The 15,132-nt window shown below is 52.5% G+C and overlaps 2 protein-coding genes and 1 long non-coding RNA gene across 5 annotated transcripts in view; 2 read left to right on the top strand and 1 right to left on the bottom strand.

The window, feature by feature from the left end:
- The window catches only part of RAB5C (RAB5C, member RAS oncogene family), a 41,781-nt gene extending 40,367 nt beyond the window's left edge, over positions 1 to 1,414 (top strand). For both annotated transcript variants that reach the window (XM_020972774.2, XM_078156039.1), the window contains exon 6: positions 519 to 1,414. In XM_020972774.2, coding sequence (XP_020828433.1) covers positions 519 to 634 — 116 coding nt within the window. In that variant the 3' untranslated portion in view covers positions 635 to 1,414. The remainder of the gene's footprint in view (positions 1 to 518) is intronic.
- Positions 1,406 to 4,306, bottom strand: LOC144457752 (uncharacterized). The gene is made up of 2 exons (XR_013487221.1): positions 3,186 to 4,306; positions 1,406 to 2,478 (listed from the first exon to the last, which is right to left on the bottom strand). It is a non-coding gene; the product is annotated as an uncharacterized LOC144457752 (long non-coding RNA).
- Positions 4,307 to 4,405: 99 nt separating this feature from the next.
- On the top strand, positions 4,406 to 14,963 carry KAT2A (lysine acetyltransferase 2A). 2 transcript variants are annotated; one of them, XM_020972770.2, is made up of 18 exons: positions 4,406 to 4,861; positions 5,462 to 5,585; positions 6,275 to 6,420; positions 6,526 to 6,615; positions 7,098 to 7,279; positions 7,606 to 7,797; positions 8,739 to 8,845; positions 9,065 to 9,175; positions 9,393 to 9,529; positions 9,690 to 9,898; positions 10,375 to 10,501; positions 11,032 to 11,142; positions 11,828 to 11,971; positions 12,869 to 12,983; positions 13,242 to 13,278; positions 13,366 to 13,429; positions 13,671 to 13,755; positions 14,008 to 14,963. In XM_020972770.2, the coding sequence occupies exons 1-18, from the start codon at positions 4,421 to 4,423 to the stop codon at positions 14,199 to 14,201; spliced, it is 2,616 nt and encodes an 871-aa protein (XP_020828429.1). In that variant the 5' UTR covers positions 4,406 to 4,420; the 3' UTR covers positions 14,202 to 14,963. The 2 variants fall into 2 exon arrangements, with proteins under 2 accessions (XP_020828429.1, XP_020828430.1); XM_020972771.2 differs by lacking the exon at positions 13,242 to 13,278 and adding an exon at positions 13,146 to 13,241 and having other exon boundaries at positions 14,008 to 14,096.
- The last annotated feature ends 169 nt before the right edge of the window (positions 14,964 to 15,132 follow it).

Raw genomic sequence — 15,132 nt, 5'->3', positions numbered from 1 at the left:
TTTGGATCCCATGTAGTCTGGAGGTCCAGACACCAGAGGTGTCAAACAAACTGTACTCCTAAATAAACAGCACTCCTAAATGGGGGCAGAATCAGATTAAAACACAATTTGGAAATGTTTAACAAAATAAATAAAAATACAGTAAAACATAGATATTAGGGGGCAGTTAGGTGGTTCAGTGGATAGAGCACCGGCCTTGGAGTCAGGAAGACCTGAGTTGAAATGTGGCTGTCAGACACTTGACACTTACTAGCTGTGTGACCCTGGGCAAGTCACTTAACTCCATTGCCTAGCAAAACAAAACAAAAAAAAGTTTATTAAAAAAAACCCATAGATATTACATTTGCTTATTGGGAACCAGCCACCATCTCTCAAATGGCTTTGCTTTTGCCCTGAAATGACTAGCTTAAAATTGAGGGCTACTGTCAGAGCTTATGTGTAGAAATTTGGATTCAGCTAGCCATTCTGTCTTGGCATGAGTGGTTACTATATGAACACTTTCTTCTTTCACCCTCCAGCCAAGAAGCTGCCCAAGAATGAGCCCCAGAATGCACCTGGTGCCCCGGGCCGGAATCGGGGTGTGGATCTCCAGGAAAACAGCCCCACCAGCAGGAGCCAGTGCTGCAGCAACTGAGCACCCACTTGCCTGCCCACTGCCCCCCACCTCTCCCTGCCTGAACAACCTGACTGGAATCCATTCTAACCAATCGCACTTAACGAGAGCGAGCCACCGCCATGGGGGGGCCTGCCGTGATTTCTCCATATATTTTTTGATCGTAGGCTGGAGAGAGCTATTCCACCCACACCTTTCTGTACAAATACTAATTCAATTTTAAGTCTTAAGTCACTTTTTTAATATATATGAACTTCAGCTCTTCCTACCCCTCCCCTCTTATTCTTTTCTGGTGGTAGCTGCATGTCCCAATTCTTCTCCCTACCCTTGTATTTTTTAGGGGTGGGGGGATAGGGAGGTTGTTACCCCTCCTGTCCCTTTTGCTGGTTGGGAGAAGTGTTGGTAGCACCTCAGTCTCATTATATCCTCACTCACCATCTTGGAGTGGGTTTTGTTTATCTTGGGACGGAAGGAAAGCCCTGGGTGGGGAAGGGAACTAGGAGGATTTTCCCTCAGCTGGTTCTTATTGGGGCCACCCTACTCCTTTACCCCACCCCACTGACTCACAGCCCAGAGAGAAACAGCATTATTATGGCAGCCAAGAACCCTTTTCCCAAATCTCCTGCTACCACCTGGACCTCTGGCTCTGAGCCCTATTTTGACCAAATCATAATGATGAGTATTTGGGTGGGGGGGGGAGAAGGGAACGGAACCAACTTTTTCTGTATTTTGTATTGTATGTTTTCTTCAACATGTAACCAATCAGTATCTTGTCAATATAGTACACCGATCGACCTCTCATTTGACTCTTTATTTTTATTAATATTGTTTTTCTCTGTCATTTACAAACAGATCCTAATAGCTTCTGAGATGAATAAAAAGGCTTTTTTTCCCCCAATTAAAAAAGGGATTTTTCAAGGGAAAAAGTATTTTCCTACTTCCTGAGCCAGAGAAAGGTAATGTCACAGGAAAGGAAGCAGGCCTATATGGTAATGTTTAAATGACCTTTTCCCCCCAACTCTTCGCCTCCTTTTCAACAGGTTTCTGTGGCCTATAGAAGCAGATGTGGGTCTGCTTGAACTTGTGACATGACAGAAGATGCTAACTAACCTTCCCCCCCACCCCATCTTCCCTCATTTTCCTGGAGCTATTTGGAAAGTGGTTGGCTGTCACCAGCGTCCAAGTGAGATGCCTTCTTGTTTAGCCACAAGAACAAAGAGTTTCATGTCTGCTTTAGGCCAGATCTAGTCATCTTGATGACTGGCCCACCCCTTATTTCTCCTCCTCTACCCTACTGGGTAGGTACTACTGGGGGGTTTCAGCTCCTGGGGAAGATGCCCCACCTTGTTTCTGTCAAAGTCAATTTGTCCCAGCCCATCCAGGCTATCTATCAGCCCACTAAACAGTGGCCAAGGAGCACCAAGCACCAATGTGCTTCTGTCTCCCTTCTACCCTAGTACTAGGAAAAATAATACTGTGGGCCCCAACACTTCCAATGCAGTTACTCTAAGGCCTCCTAACTCTCATTTGAGGTACACATTTGCAAAAGCCTGAATTCAAGACCAATAGCTGTTATTGTTCTCTGGTGGAGATGCTACTTCTACCTCCTTGGAGTCAAATCAATTTTAATGTTAGGTGCTGGGAAGGGGAGAAGTAGCTCCCTGTGTTTAGGCTGGAGAAAGGGGGTGCTGGAGCAGCTTCCTTTGAGAACCATCCCCAGGGCTGGCAGACTCTTCTAGAAAGCTCTGCAGTCCTGCACCAAGGGACTGGTTCTTATCTGGGAAAGTGGGAGCATTGGTTCCTGGATCAATCTTATTGCTCTTACACCGGAAGTGTCAAACAAGCTGTGCAGTCAAGCAACATTCCTGCGTGGGGGCAGAACCAGATTAAAATGTAATTAGGAAATATTTAACAAAAGAAATAAAAATATAGTAAAACATAGATTTACATTTTAAAACCAAGTCAATATACAGCCCAAAGGGATCCTTTTGTAAGAATTAGAACCTTCCTGGTTCTATTTGAGTTTGATGCCACTGTAGTACAAAGGGCAGAAGGACTTTACCTTCAGCTCCTCAATTACGTTAACCCCCCTTATAAATGTGTCACATCTAGGCAGGGAGGGTAGATTAAGCCTGTTAACTGATTTGATTTTGCTGCTTCCTGCCTCTTTCCACTGCCCCCTCCACAGTCTCTGCACCTTGTTGACCTTTCTCAGATCCGTCCCAGTATTTACCATGTCTTATAAGCAAGGGAGTACCTTTCCCAGCCTACATGACCCATTGGGGTAGGCCTCTTCTACAGAGATTTCTAGGCAAAGGGGCTTTTCTGACAAGTACCCTTTTTCAATATTTTCCACCTGCCACAGGAAGTCAACCTATCTACCTAACCTCCAATTTTCCCTGGGGCAGTTTTGAGTGCTTTTTCTAGAGAAACTAACCAAAAGTTTACCCCTGTAATCTCTCCATTCTTTCCCCTCTCCCCACTTTTGAATGATGCAGGTCAAAGGTAGTTCCTACACTCACACTATTTTAAGATTTCCTTCTAAAAATTCTATCATCCCCGGCGATCTTACCTCCTGATCTTCATAGTCGAACACTAGGGTGCCTAATGGCACACTAGGGTTTCCCTTACTCAATGCGGGTGTTTCTGGAGGCCCAAGATGCAGGTAGACCCAACTGGATCTAAGTGGGTAGGCAGCAGCATCTTGGTACATTGGTCAGCCATGCCTCCCAAGATCAGGACCCATGGAGACCCTAGCCTTCACTGGAAAACTCTGCCTTGTCACCTATCATCATCAACTTCAGGAGGTTGAAGCTATCGATGTCCAGATTCAACCGGTACTTGGCTGCTGCTTCCTCCTTTCCGTCGTCCATCCACCTCTGGGGCTCCAGGTATCTTCTTTCGGCTTCTCTGCTCTCCTGATCTTCCCCTGTAGGGCTCGAGTGTCAGACCCTGGAGCTGCATTTTGGAGTTAGTGGTTGGCAGGGACCTGAAACATACCAGACTGTAGCTTGTGGCAGGTCCCCACGCGGCTCCAATTCCTCTGGATTTGGCCAGGCTCACCTGTCCCCTTCTTGCTCCTCCCGTCTCCTACCTACCCCTTTAATGCTCCAACTTTGATCTTGGCTCCAACACCTTTTTCTGACCCTTTCAGAAGGTTCAGCCCCCCTTTCACCCCGACTTCTCTTAAAAAGAGTCAGGGGGCGGGGCCATCCTTAGAGGGTGGGTACCCAAGCTCTGCCTCGCTGGAGGGGTCCCGGGCTCCTTCCGGGAGGTTTCGCGTCTCAAACTGTACGGGACCAAGAACTGGGACACAGTGCCTAACTTCAACCTTTCTCAATGAACTGTCCCTTCAGAGCTCATCTACCCCTTCCCCTTGCTCCAGGGAAGGATGGTGCCTGCCTTTTGTCTCCCCCGGGGACAAAATGACCCGCCGCTCTGCACGGTCTCCCCTTACATCCTCTGTTCCCGGGTCTTCCAGCCCCGGCTGGACGGCCGAGAAGTCTTTGGGTCCTGAGAAGCCGGGTGGGAACGGGGCATGAACTTGGCCAAAGAGAACAAAGGGCTTCCCCCACCTGAGTCCCCAAACCCCTTTAAGGCCTAGAACATGCCTAGAAGACAAGGGCCAGACCATCCCCATGACTGAGGCAGGACGCTGAGCTTGGAGTAGGGGGGAAGCAAAGAGCAATCTTCGTTAGCTCGCTTTCCCGGGCCTCATCGGGCTTCTGGGGGACTTGGAGAGGAGAAATAGGGGACCCGGAAGTAGGTACAGGGGCAGGAGGGGTGGCAGAGACTACGACTCCCGCCATGCCTCAGCGCGTCGGCGCGTGCGCAGTGGCTCCTGGGCGGCCCATGCGGCCCTTGGGCTGGGTGCGCCTCGCAGCGCCGCGCTGCGCAGCGGGGGAGGCCATGGCGGAGCCGACGCAGGCCCAGGCCCAGGCCCAGGCTCCAATCCAAACCCAGGTCCAGGCTCAGGTCCCGCAGCCCCGGAGCCTGCAGTCTCCGGCTCCGGCTCCGGCCCCGGCCCCGGCCCCAGCCCCTACCCCCGGCCCGGGCCCGGCCGTGGCGCCGGCGGGAGCCCCAGGGAGCGGGGCGGCCGGGTCAGGGAGCGGGGCGCCGGGAGCCGGGGGAGATCCGGCGCGGCCTGGCCTGAGCCAGCAGCAGCGCGCCAGCCAGAGGAAGGCGCAGGTCCGCGCGCTGCCCCGGGCCAAGAAGCTGGAGAAGCTGGGGGTCTTCTCGGCCTGCAAGGTGAGGCGGGGCCTCTGGGAGCGGGGGCGGGGTCAGCAGGGGCTGGGGGCGGAGTCTGGGCAGGAGTTGGGCAGGAGTGGGGCGGGACGCACCCCGCCGTCACCTGAAGATGATCTCTGGAAGGACCCTCTCCCTCACTCCTTCTTTGGGAAGTGAAGCCAGGCAGTCAGTATGTCTGTCAATAGCATTTGTTAAGCTCCGGGGATTCAAAAAGAGGCAAAACACAGCCCTGCCCTCTAGGGGCTTACAATCTAATGGGGGAGACAACGTGCAACACTGTATATGAACAAGCTATATACAGGATAAACAAGAAATAATCAGTAAAGGGAAGACACGAGCATAAAGAGGAATAGGGAAAGATTCCTGTAGAAGGTGAGGTTTTATCTGGGACTTGAAGGAAGCCAGGAGGCAGAGGTGAGGAGGGAGGGAGAATGTTCCATGCATGGGGGACAGGTAGGGAAAATGTCAGGGGCAAAGAGATGGACTGTCTTGTTCAGGGACCATCAAAGAGGCCAGTGTCAGCCTGGAGACAGGTTTCTTAGATAAGGTGGGGAGAGGATGGATGTTGCAGTGTGGTTTCTACCTCCTTACCCCTGTCAGGCTAATGATGCTTGCAAGTGTAATGGCTGGAAGAACCCCAAACCTCCCACTGCCCCCCGAATGGACCTGCAACAGCCTGCAGCCAACCTAAGTGAGGCCTGCCGGAGCTGTGAACACCCTCTGGGTAAGGGGCAAGAGTGGCAACCACTGAGGCCAGGGAACCTGGGTGGGAAGAACAAAAGAAACTCCTGACTGTATGGGCTGGGTGGTCATTGCACTGGGGCCAGAAGTCAGCTGATTTAGGTGGCCCTGTCTTAAACACCCTGGAAGACCAGAGATAATCCTTGAAGAAGGAGATGGAGCAGAGGCATGTGAAAGTGTTCTGGGGGAGTGGTGTCAAACTCAAGTAGAAGCATCCCTTGGGACCCATGTAGACTTAGAAAGAAAACCACAAGTTAACATCATCCGTACCATATTTTACTTCTGTTTATTTTGTTAAATATTTCCCAGTTCCATTTTAGCGTTCTGCCAGAGGTTTGACACCTCTGCTTTAGGATACCCCTCAAAGTGTGGTTCGGAGCATGGGCATGTAGGAAGGTGTTGTAGGGAAGAAGGTAGGCACTCCTGGCACTTCAGAACAAGATCCCCACCCCCACCTCCCAACTCCTGTTGGAGGCAGCAAAACAGCTATGGTCTTTAACCATCCTGGGGAACTCACCAGACATGGAAGGAACCAATCCACTTGGCTGGTCTGGGGCTCTGGAGGGGAGAAGGGAGGTGCCTCTCCCCCCATTTACTGGAAGGAGCAGAGATTCCTCAGTGATACCTCACCAGTCCTCACCATCACTGTTCTGTACTCTCCCTTCGCTGCAGCTGACCACGTGTCCCACCTGGAGAATGTGTCTGAGGATGAGATCAACAGGCTGCTGGGGATGGTGGTGGACGTAGAGAATCTGTTCATGTCTGTGCACAAGGAGGAAGACACAGACACCAAGCAGGTTTACTTCTACCTCTTCAAGGTAAGCCTGGTTGGGCATGGGGATGGGGAAGGGGGTGATGAAGGGGTTTGTAAGCCATAGAGGAGGAAGAAGAAGGATCCTCAGAAATCCTTTTGTCTCCCCCAGCTTTTGAGAAAATGCATCCTGCAGATGACACGTCCGGTTGTGGAGGGGTCACTTGGAAGTCCCCCCTTTGAGAAGCCCAATATTGAGCAGGTGTGTCTGGGGTAGGGGGGTAGGGAGATGTTACTTCCCCAAGAAATGGGTGAGGATGGTATTGGGAGGCCTGTTTGAGGGAGGACATTGGCAAGCTAGAAGAAGGCCAGGGTGCTAAGAGGTGACTTGAGACCATGCCAGATGAGGATCAGTTGAAGGACCCGAGAAACAGTCTGGCGAAGAGGTGACAGTGAGCTCTGCCTCGAAGGGCTGTCCTATAGAAGAGGGATTAGATGTGTTCTTGACTCCAGAGGATGCAACCAGGAGCAGTAGGTGCTGGAGACATGCAGCTTTAATTCCCGTGGCAGGAAAGATTCCTTATTACCCGAGCCCTCCAAAAGTAGCTTCAGGAGGTAGGGGCGTGCCTTACTGAGAAAACTCAGTGCCCTGGGCTGGGTACTTTGGGAAAGAAGGAGGTGTTGTGGATGGGGATGAAGGCGGTCCTCACTCTCCAGTGCTTACCTCACCCCCATTTCTCGAAGGGTGTACTGAATTTTGTGCAGTTTAAGTTCAGCCATCTGGCCCCGAGGGAGCGGCAGACGATGTTTGAGCTCTCAAAGATGTTCCTGCTCTGCCTTAACTACTGGAAGCTGGAGACTCCTGCCCAGTTCCGACAGAGGTCACAGGGTGAAGATGTTGCCACCTACAAGGTCAATTATACCAGGTAGCTCCTAGGGGAATGAGGACTGAAGGCTTTGGGGAGGGAGAGGAACAGTGAGGGGAAAGGACTAGGTGACTGTCTTGGGTAGGAAAGAGATGAGATAAAAAGATACTATTAGGAAATCACAAGCACATAGAATGTTTAGTCCTGGAAGTGACCTTAGAGATCACCTAGTCCATGGGGGAGGAGTGGTGGTAAGGGGAGCTGAAGTGAAGGGGGAGGGATCATCTAGAGATGGAGCTAGGAGACCAGATGGGCTGGGGGTCCAGAATACAGCCTAAAGCCCCTGAGTTCAGTGTTTTTCCTTTTCCTAACCCCCTCTGCCCTAGGTGGCTGTGTTACTGTCATGTCCCACAAAGCTGTGACAGCCTGCCCCGCTATGAGACAACTCACGTCTTTGGACGCAGCCTCCTTCGGTCCATCTTTACTGTTACCCGCCGTCAACTGCTGGAGAAGTTTCGGGTGGAGAAGGACAAACTTGTGCCTGAAAAGAGAACACTTATCCTTACCCATTTCCCCAAGTATGTCAGTCCAGCCTGGAAGAATTTGCCTTTCCCCTTGTCATTCAAGTCCCTCATGTCCCCTTCCTTAAAAGAAACCTGGGACAGGAGAACCTGGCCCTTTCCCAGGCCTCCCTCACCTTGCTCTTTTCTTCTATGCTTTTTACCACCATTTTCCAGCTGAAGTTTGATTGTTCCTGTTTCTAGTATGTTGCTCATACTGTTCCCTTTTTTGTATTAATTTTTGTCCTACTCCTCATTTGACATAAGAGTCCAAGGGCACTTCTTCCAAGAAGGCCTCCTTGACTGATTCCAGTTCTCCCTCTAGCCCTTCCAACAGTCCCTCCTAGCTCTCACACCTGTCGTTCTGTCCAGCTGCCGCTTTCTCTGGGTCCCTTCTGGGTGTGTGTCCTTATGTCCTTCAGCTCATTGAGAGCCCCTAGTGGTAGAGACCGTGTCTTCCCCGTCACATAGGGAGCTACCTGAGGGCAGGTTCTCTGTTTCTCCCAGTAAGCTGGTAGTTCCTGCAGATTGGAGTTTTGTCTTCCTCTGATTGCTCATTTATTGTCTGTCACCTGCCCAGGGCCTTGGCCTTTGAAGTTGGCTGACAAAAGGTGCCCTCTAGTTCAGCCTCCTTTTCCAGACATGGAACTTGAGGCTTAGCCTTGTTGAAGGCCACCCATGGCTAAGAAGAGGCAGAGTTTGTATTTGAAGTCAGTAGAGTAAGCTCTTTGAGGGAGAGAACTTTGCTGTTTTGGTTTGGCTTTTTTGGCTTTGGAATTCCTAGTGCCTGCCACTTCATTGGTGCTTAATAGTTGCTTGTTGAGTTGATTTGGAGTCTTCTGGTTCCAAATCCAGTGGTCTCTCCACTGTACTGTGTCATGGTAGCAATTCTAAAGGGAACAGTGACCGTCACTTGTCCTTGAGGAACACACCTTGTAACTGACTTGCTCCTTCTCCAGGTTCCTGTCCATGTTGGAGGAGGAGATCTATGGGGAAAATTCCCCTATTTGGGAATCAGGGTTCACCATGCCTGCCTCGGAGGGGCCACAGTTAGTTCCTCGGCCAGGTACCTAACTCTGTAGGGCTCCTAATCTTAGCAGTGCCCAAGGGCTAGGGTCCCACTGGAGTCAGGAGGCAGGGGTTGGGGGACCTTATGTTGGGAAGAGAGGCCTGAGTTGCTCTTTGACAGGTCAGCTCCCTTCATGATGATGGTAGCAGGGGGAGAGGGTGATTGGTTCTCTACCCTAATATCTTGCTGCCTTCCTGCCTCCCCCCCCCCATTCAGCCACTGTCAGTGCTGCAGCTGTGCCAAGTGCCCCATTATTCACCCAGAGCCTGGGTGGCAGTAGCAGCAGCTCCCTTGGCCTGGACCCTGGAGGGGCAGAGCCCATGCCGGGTGAGTTATACAACTACTAATCTCTGACCCTTCCAACTGGACCACCTCTTTCCCTCAGCTAACGCTTTCTGCCACACCATCCCCCTCCACCACCTTTCTCCCCAGGGATCTTTGCTTTCTCCGTTTCCTGTTGCAAATCTCCTGCTCTGTCTGTGTCTGTGACTGTTTCAAGTTCTAATGGATCTCTCCATCCCTTCTCTCCCACTTCCTGTCCTAGGTGAGAAGAGGAAGCTTCCTGAGAACCTGACCCTGGAAGATGCAAAGCGGCTTCGAGTAATGGGGGACATTCCCATGGAATTGGTCAATGAGGTCATGTTGACCATTACAGACCCTGCGGCCATGCTTGGGCCTGAGGTATTGGCTGTGGGTGTAGGGAGCTGCTGACCTTGCAAAGGTGTGGGGAGTGATCAGTATCAGCCCTGGGATCTTGGTCAGGGAGGCAGGCAGGAATGGCCACCTCCCATCATTTTGGGGACCACTAACTCCCCTCTGCCTCTCATTCTGCCCCACCCAGACCAGCTTACTCTCAGCCAACGCAGCCCGGGATGAGACTGCTCGGCTAGAGGAGCGCCGTGGGATCATCGAGTTCCATGTCATAGGAAATTCACTGGCACCAAAGGCCAATCGGCGTGTACTGCTCTGGCTAGTTGGGCTGCAGAATGTTTTTTCTCACCAGCTGCCCCGGATGCCCAAAGAGTACATTGCCAGGCTTGTGTTTGACCCGTGAGTCACCCTTGGCCCTTTAACCTTGATCTCTGGCCCTTAGGAATCCTGTCATCCCTCCACTCACCCTGGGAAGGCCCTTCTAAGGAATATGCATGACTCCTAATCTCACAGAATGGCCCATGTGCCCTAAGAGAGGGCTCACCCCCATGGCCCTTACTGACTTCATACCTCCCCTTCCTCTTTTTCCTGCCCCATTCCATTCTCTAAACTTTGATGATAAGTCTGTCCCTTGACCCCAGTTTCCTAGAGGTGGCCCCTTCCACCTCTCCACCTAATCCCTGAGGAGAGAGGGTGGGGAAGAACTCCTCCCTGGTAGCCCCAGGAAGGCTGAGAGATTGGCCTCCCCATTAGGAGGCCTGCTTGGCTAATGCAGAGTTGAGGGGACCTGAGCCTTGATGAAGGGTTTTCTGGAGCAGTGACAATGCACCCCCCACCGATTCTCCCATTCCCTACCTCCCATTCCCTACCCCAAGGAAGCACAAGACATTGGCCCTCATCAAAGATGGACGGGTCATTGGGGGAATCTGCTTCCGAATGTTCCCCACCCAGGGCTTCACGGAAATTGTCTTCTGTGCGGTCACTTCCAATGAGCAAGTCAAGGTGAGATGCCCTCCCCTTTTGCTCTGTTTCCTAAGCCTCCACCCCTGGAATCCCCTCCTGGCAAATTCATTTCCTTCCTTTTTACCTTCCCTGCACCTCAACTCCCCACAGCTTTCTTCTCCGCACATTCTCAAACATCAGCCCTACCTAACTCAGTTCAAGTTAGCGAGCCTTTATTAAGCCCTGGCTGTGTGCCGGGCACCATGTTCAGAGCGGAGCCACTGAGACAGAGATGGAATGGCTCCTTTCCTCAGGGAGCTTATGTTCTACCACGGGGCAGCAACGTAGGCAAAGTGTACACAAGGTTTTGGGATAATTCGGGGTAGGGCAGAGAGCACTAATAGCGGAGGGCAGGCCTGTCCCACCTGGGCTGGTACTCCAGCTGAGCCCTGGAGAGATGGAGGCGAGGACAAGACGCGTACTGTGACCCTCCTGCCTCTTCTGAACTCTGCCCCCTTGCCCCGGGGTGCCAGGTCCCCCTCCTCTTTCCTGGAGTGGCCCTCTCCTGACTGGTGACCCCCCCCCCTCAGGGATATGGCACTCACCTCATGAACCACCTGAAGGAGTATCACATCAAGCACAACATCCTCTACTTCCTCACCTACGCGGATGAGTATGCCATCGGCTACTTCAAAAAGCAGGTGACTCCGGACTCCGGTCCCTGCCTCTAGCTTGCTTGGGCCATGTGTCCTCGTGCCCTTCCTTTTGGCAGGAGTGGAGGTGGGTCTTTGTTTGGCCCCTTAGATTTTCCCGAGGCAAGGTGGGGAAGCCCTTCCCTCCTATGGTGAGCTATGTCGTGGGGGGCAAGTCCTTGAGTCCTGCCCCGCTGAAATCTCAGTGTCCCATGCCCACCAATAAGATTGAAGGTCCAGAAAGACTGAAGATCTTTTTGGAGGGGAAAGAATATGGAGAGATGCCATCTTGGGGTGCATCTGACCAATCACAGAGTGACCACTGTGCCCAGAGCACTGAATGGAAATGCAGAGGGTGAGCACATGATCCTTGGCCCAGGCCCACATACCCTGCTAGCACGGACTTTGTTTTTTTCCCTGGCCCAGCACTGTGTCAGTGTGGGGAACTTCTGGTATGGAAGCTCTTGTTACTGTGATAGCTTGGCAACTAATTTGTAGCAGTCTTAGAGAGTTGCTTGGGGTGTGGAGAGATTCAGTGACTTGCCTGGAGCCACATGGCTAGAGTGTGTGTGAGGCACAGTTTGAACCCGGATTCCTGACTCCAAAGCTAGCTTTCTAACCACTATTCCAAAGAGCTCCTTTACTTGTTTCCTTGTTGATGACCACCTGTTCAGTGATGGTATACCTCTCCCAGGGTTTCTCTAAGGATATCAAGGTTCCCAAGAGTCGCTACCTGGGTTACATAAAGGATTATGAGGGGGCCACGCTGATGGAGTGTGAGCTGAATCCCAGGATTCCCTATACTGAGCTTTCCCATATCATCAAGAAGCAGAAGGAGGTAGGGGTGTGTGTGTGTAGGTGGTGGGGGGCTAGGATTGTGAAAGAATGTAAGGGGATGGAGGACTTGGGTCACTTGAACCCCAGCCTGGAGGAGCCCTTTCTTTGATTCTGCCAGTCCAACCAAGCCTGATGCCCCAGTACTCATCTCTTTTGGGCCCTCAGGTTTTCTCTGTCACTCCACATATTTGCTTTGATGAACACTCATCCCTTTCTCCCCTTCTAGACCTGAGCCACAGTTGAGTTTACTAGGGTTTATTTATAAGGTAATAGTCAGCCTTGCCTGCAGGGGTAATTGTCAACCATTCAGCTTTATCACCTGCTCTATATTCCTCTACTCTTTGGGGTTTGGGAAGCGCCCACAAGTTCAGGTCACCACCTTTGGCCCCTCGTCTAGATGTGCTGTTTCCTCCTTCCTCCCAGGGTACTTGGAAAGAATAGGTGAGAGATAGCCCAGGTTCCACCCTTCCCTAGAAAAAACAGGAGGTTTTGGAGACTGGGTCTCAGCTCCCTACCGCTCCCTTCATTTTGCCCCCTCTGTGGGTCAGCCAGGGACATGGATATTAAAAATTATACCTACCCTTTGAGAATGCCTTCTATCTCCTGAAATGATGTTTCATCATAATGAACTCTAGCTTCTCTTTCTACCCTGTTGGTGAAGGGACAGGAGGTAGGGGGAGTTATGGCTTAGTACCCAAAGTCATTTCCACTCTCTGAGACTCAGTTTCTTTTTCTGTAAAATAAGGCGGTTAGATTTAGAAGATCTCTAAGGACTTCCATGTCTAAATCCTAGGACATCTTGGTTCTTGGGAGATGAGCCTTTTTTCCCTCCTACCTAAGGGAGGACATTGGGGAAGGGGGAGAGGCTGAGGCCCTCATTCCACTTGTCACCCTCCAGATAATCAAGAAACTGATTGAGCGCAAACAGGCTCAGATTCGGAAGGTGTACCCAGGACTCAGCTGCTTCAAGGAGGGTGTAAGGCAGATCCCCGTGGAGAGCGTCCCTGGCATCCGTGAGTGGCTGGCATCTGAACTACCTGGGGGCAGCACAGGGTAGAGTGCATAGGTTTGGGGATGGCATTGGCCAGTAGGGGTAGAACAGAGTACATGCCTGCTTTGGGGACCAGAAGAGAAGGCAGGGGATTCTTTCCCCAATTCCATTCCCTGCTCACCAGATCAGTTTCCAGAGACATTCTGGTACAAAGGCTGTAAGCCCTTGACTCATTCTCACCTTGCCTGCTCTAACTGTGATACCCTGCCGCACTTTTCAGGTGAGACGGGATGGAAGCCGCTGGGGAAGGAGAAGGGGTGAGTGTTGAGTGGACACAGGGGATGGGGGGAGGTGAGGGGGTGGCAGAGGGCTTTAGACTCTCCCTTGTCCCTATCCCCACCCAGGAAGGAGCTCAAGGACCCTGACCAGCTCTATACAACCCTCAAAAACCTGCTGGCTCAGATCAAGGTATGGGAGACACAAGCCTTCACCCCCCCCCCAAAAAAAAGCAACCAATACAAACCCCCCAACTTCGCACGCTAGGTTTCTGCACTAGGGTAGGGGTTGAGATGGAGAGCTGGTTCCCTAGCTATTACTAAGTAACCTTTTCTGGGAGAGAAGGATTCAGTGGGGATGAGGGGGTCCCCTTTTGATTTGCCTCATTAACCTTGCCTCAGTTCCAGGCCATGTGTTCCTTTCCCCTCTACAGACTCACCCCAGTGCCTGGCCCTTCATGGAGCCTGTGAAGAAGGCCGAGGCTCCAGATTATTATGAAGTCATCCGTTTCCCTATCGGTGAGACCGCTGGTCACCTCTCTGTCCTCAAATCTGTCTTCTTGTCAGTCTGGACCCCCCTCCAGCCCTTAGCTGCTGCCCTCTCGCCGTGCCTCCCAGGCTCCCCCCTCCCATCCCACACTGTTGCCCTATCAGACTAGCAGGATTGCTCTGGATGAGGCCTTGGAGGAGCTGTCCTCCCCATTGTAACCCTTGGGGTGCCCTTGCTTCCCTCCCTCCCCTCAGCATCTCACACCTGTGCCCTGCCCCTAGACCTGAAGACAATGACAGAGCGTCTCAGGAGCCGCTACTATGTGACCCGGAAACTCTTTGTGGCCGACCTGCAGCGGGTGATTGCCAACTGCCGAGAGTACAACCCCCCCGACAGCGAGTACTGCCGCTGTGCCAGCGCCCTGGAGAAATTCTTTTATTTCAAGCTGAAGGAAGGGGGGCTCATTGACAAATAGGGGGATCCCTGCTGGGTTTTGCAACCTGCCTGCTACTGCCCAGCCCCTGACCTTGGGGCTCACTGATGAGTCGGGGGACCGCTAGAAGGCTCCCCAACCTGCCGCCTGACCTGGGGGGCTTACTGACAAGTAGGGAGACTCCACCAGGCTCCCCAAACTGCCTCCTACTCTTCAGCCTCTTGACCTTGGGGGCTCATCGCCAAGGAGGGCCCCCCCCACTGGGCTCCCTGACCTGACCCCTGACCTTGGGGGGTGGGGGCCCCCAGTCTTTCTCAGTCCTTCTCCCTCCACCTTTAAGTTCTGGACCCAGACTCCCCCCAGACCTTCCTGCTTCTCTTCCACCGATGGGTGGAGTGGGCAGAGGGGATGGTCTTCCATGACTGTCTTGGAATCTCCCCCACCAAGTGTAGGCCCTCGCCCTAACCCAGATCCCTCTCCCATTCCCAAACCACAGCATTGTGTCTGCCTCAAGAGGAGGACGCATCGTAGTCAAAAGGTTCTCAGTTGGAGTTCGAGGGCCCTGCAGGATGGGGCCCACTACTCCATGGCTCCCCTCCTCCACTGCAGCCGGCGCCCTGGGCTTTGGGGGCCAAGGGCTGACTGCTGTCTTGGTGTGTTGGGGGGGTTAGGAATGGGTGCGGCTGTCACACGGGGGTGCCCAATCCCTTCTAGCCATCACCTGTTCCCTCATAGGGATTTGTGCCCTCTGTATTTGCCCCACATGGGGACAATAAAACTCTGAGGTTGTTGGGTTTTTTCCAATGGTCTGTGGTCTGTGCTTCATTCCCTATCTCCCCTGGCTGGCAAGTCCCTCCTCCTAGGTGTTGGAGCCCCCCTCCCCCCCAGTCTCGGAGCCACCTCTCCCCCTCTGCTCATCACCTCTGATAAGGAGCAGCTGCTTCTGGCCTGCACAACCTGGGGCCTGCTAAAG

Source organism: Phascolarctos cinereus, unplaced genomic scaffold, assembly GCF_003287225.1.
Source record: "Phascolarctos cinereus isolate Bilbo 61053 unplaced genomic scaffold, phaCin_HiC Scaffold_5;HRSCAF=322, whole genome shotgun sequence".
Lineage (NCBI taxonomy): Eukaryota > Metazoa > Chordata > Mammalia > Diprotodontia > Phascolarctidae > Phascolarctos > Phascolarctos cinereus.
This window is presented reverse-complemented; position numbering and strand designations above follow the sequence as displayed.

What these genes read in the sequence shown, in the direction of transcription:
- KAT2A (XM_020972770.2), top strand. Translation starts at nt 4,421, where the DNA reads ATGCCTCAGCGCGTCGGCGCGTGCGCAGTGGCTCCTGGGCGGCCCATG. An exon ending in GGGTCTTCTCGGCCTGCAAG is followed by an intron (nt 4,862 to 5,461) that starts GTGAGGCGGGGC and finishes TACCCCTGTCAG; the next exon opens with GCTAATGATGCTTGCAAGTG. An exon ending in TCGGCTACTTCAAAAAGCAG is followed by an intron (nt 11,143 to 11,827) that starts GTGACTCCGGAC and finishes TACCTCTCCCAG; the next exon opens with GGTTTCTCTAAGGATATCAA.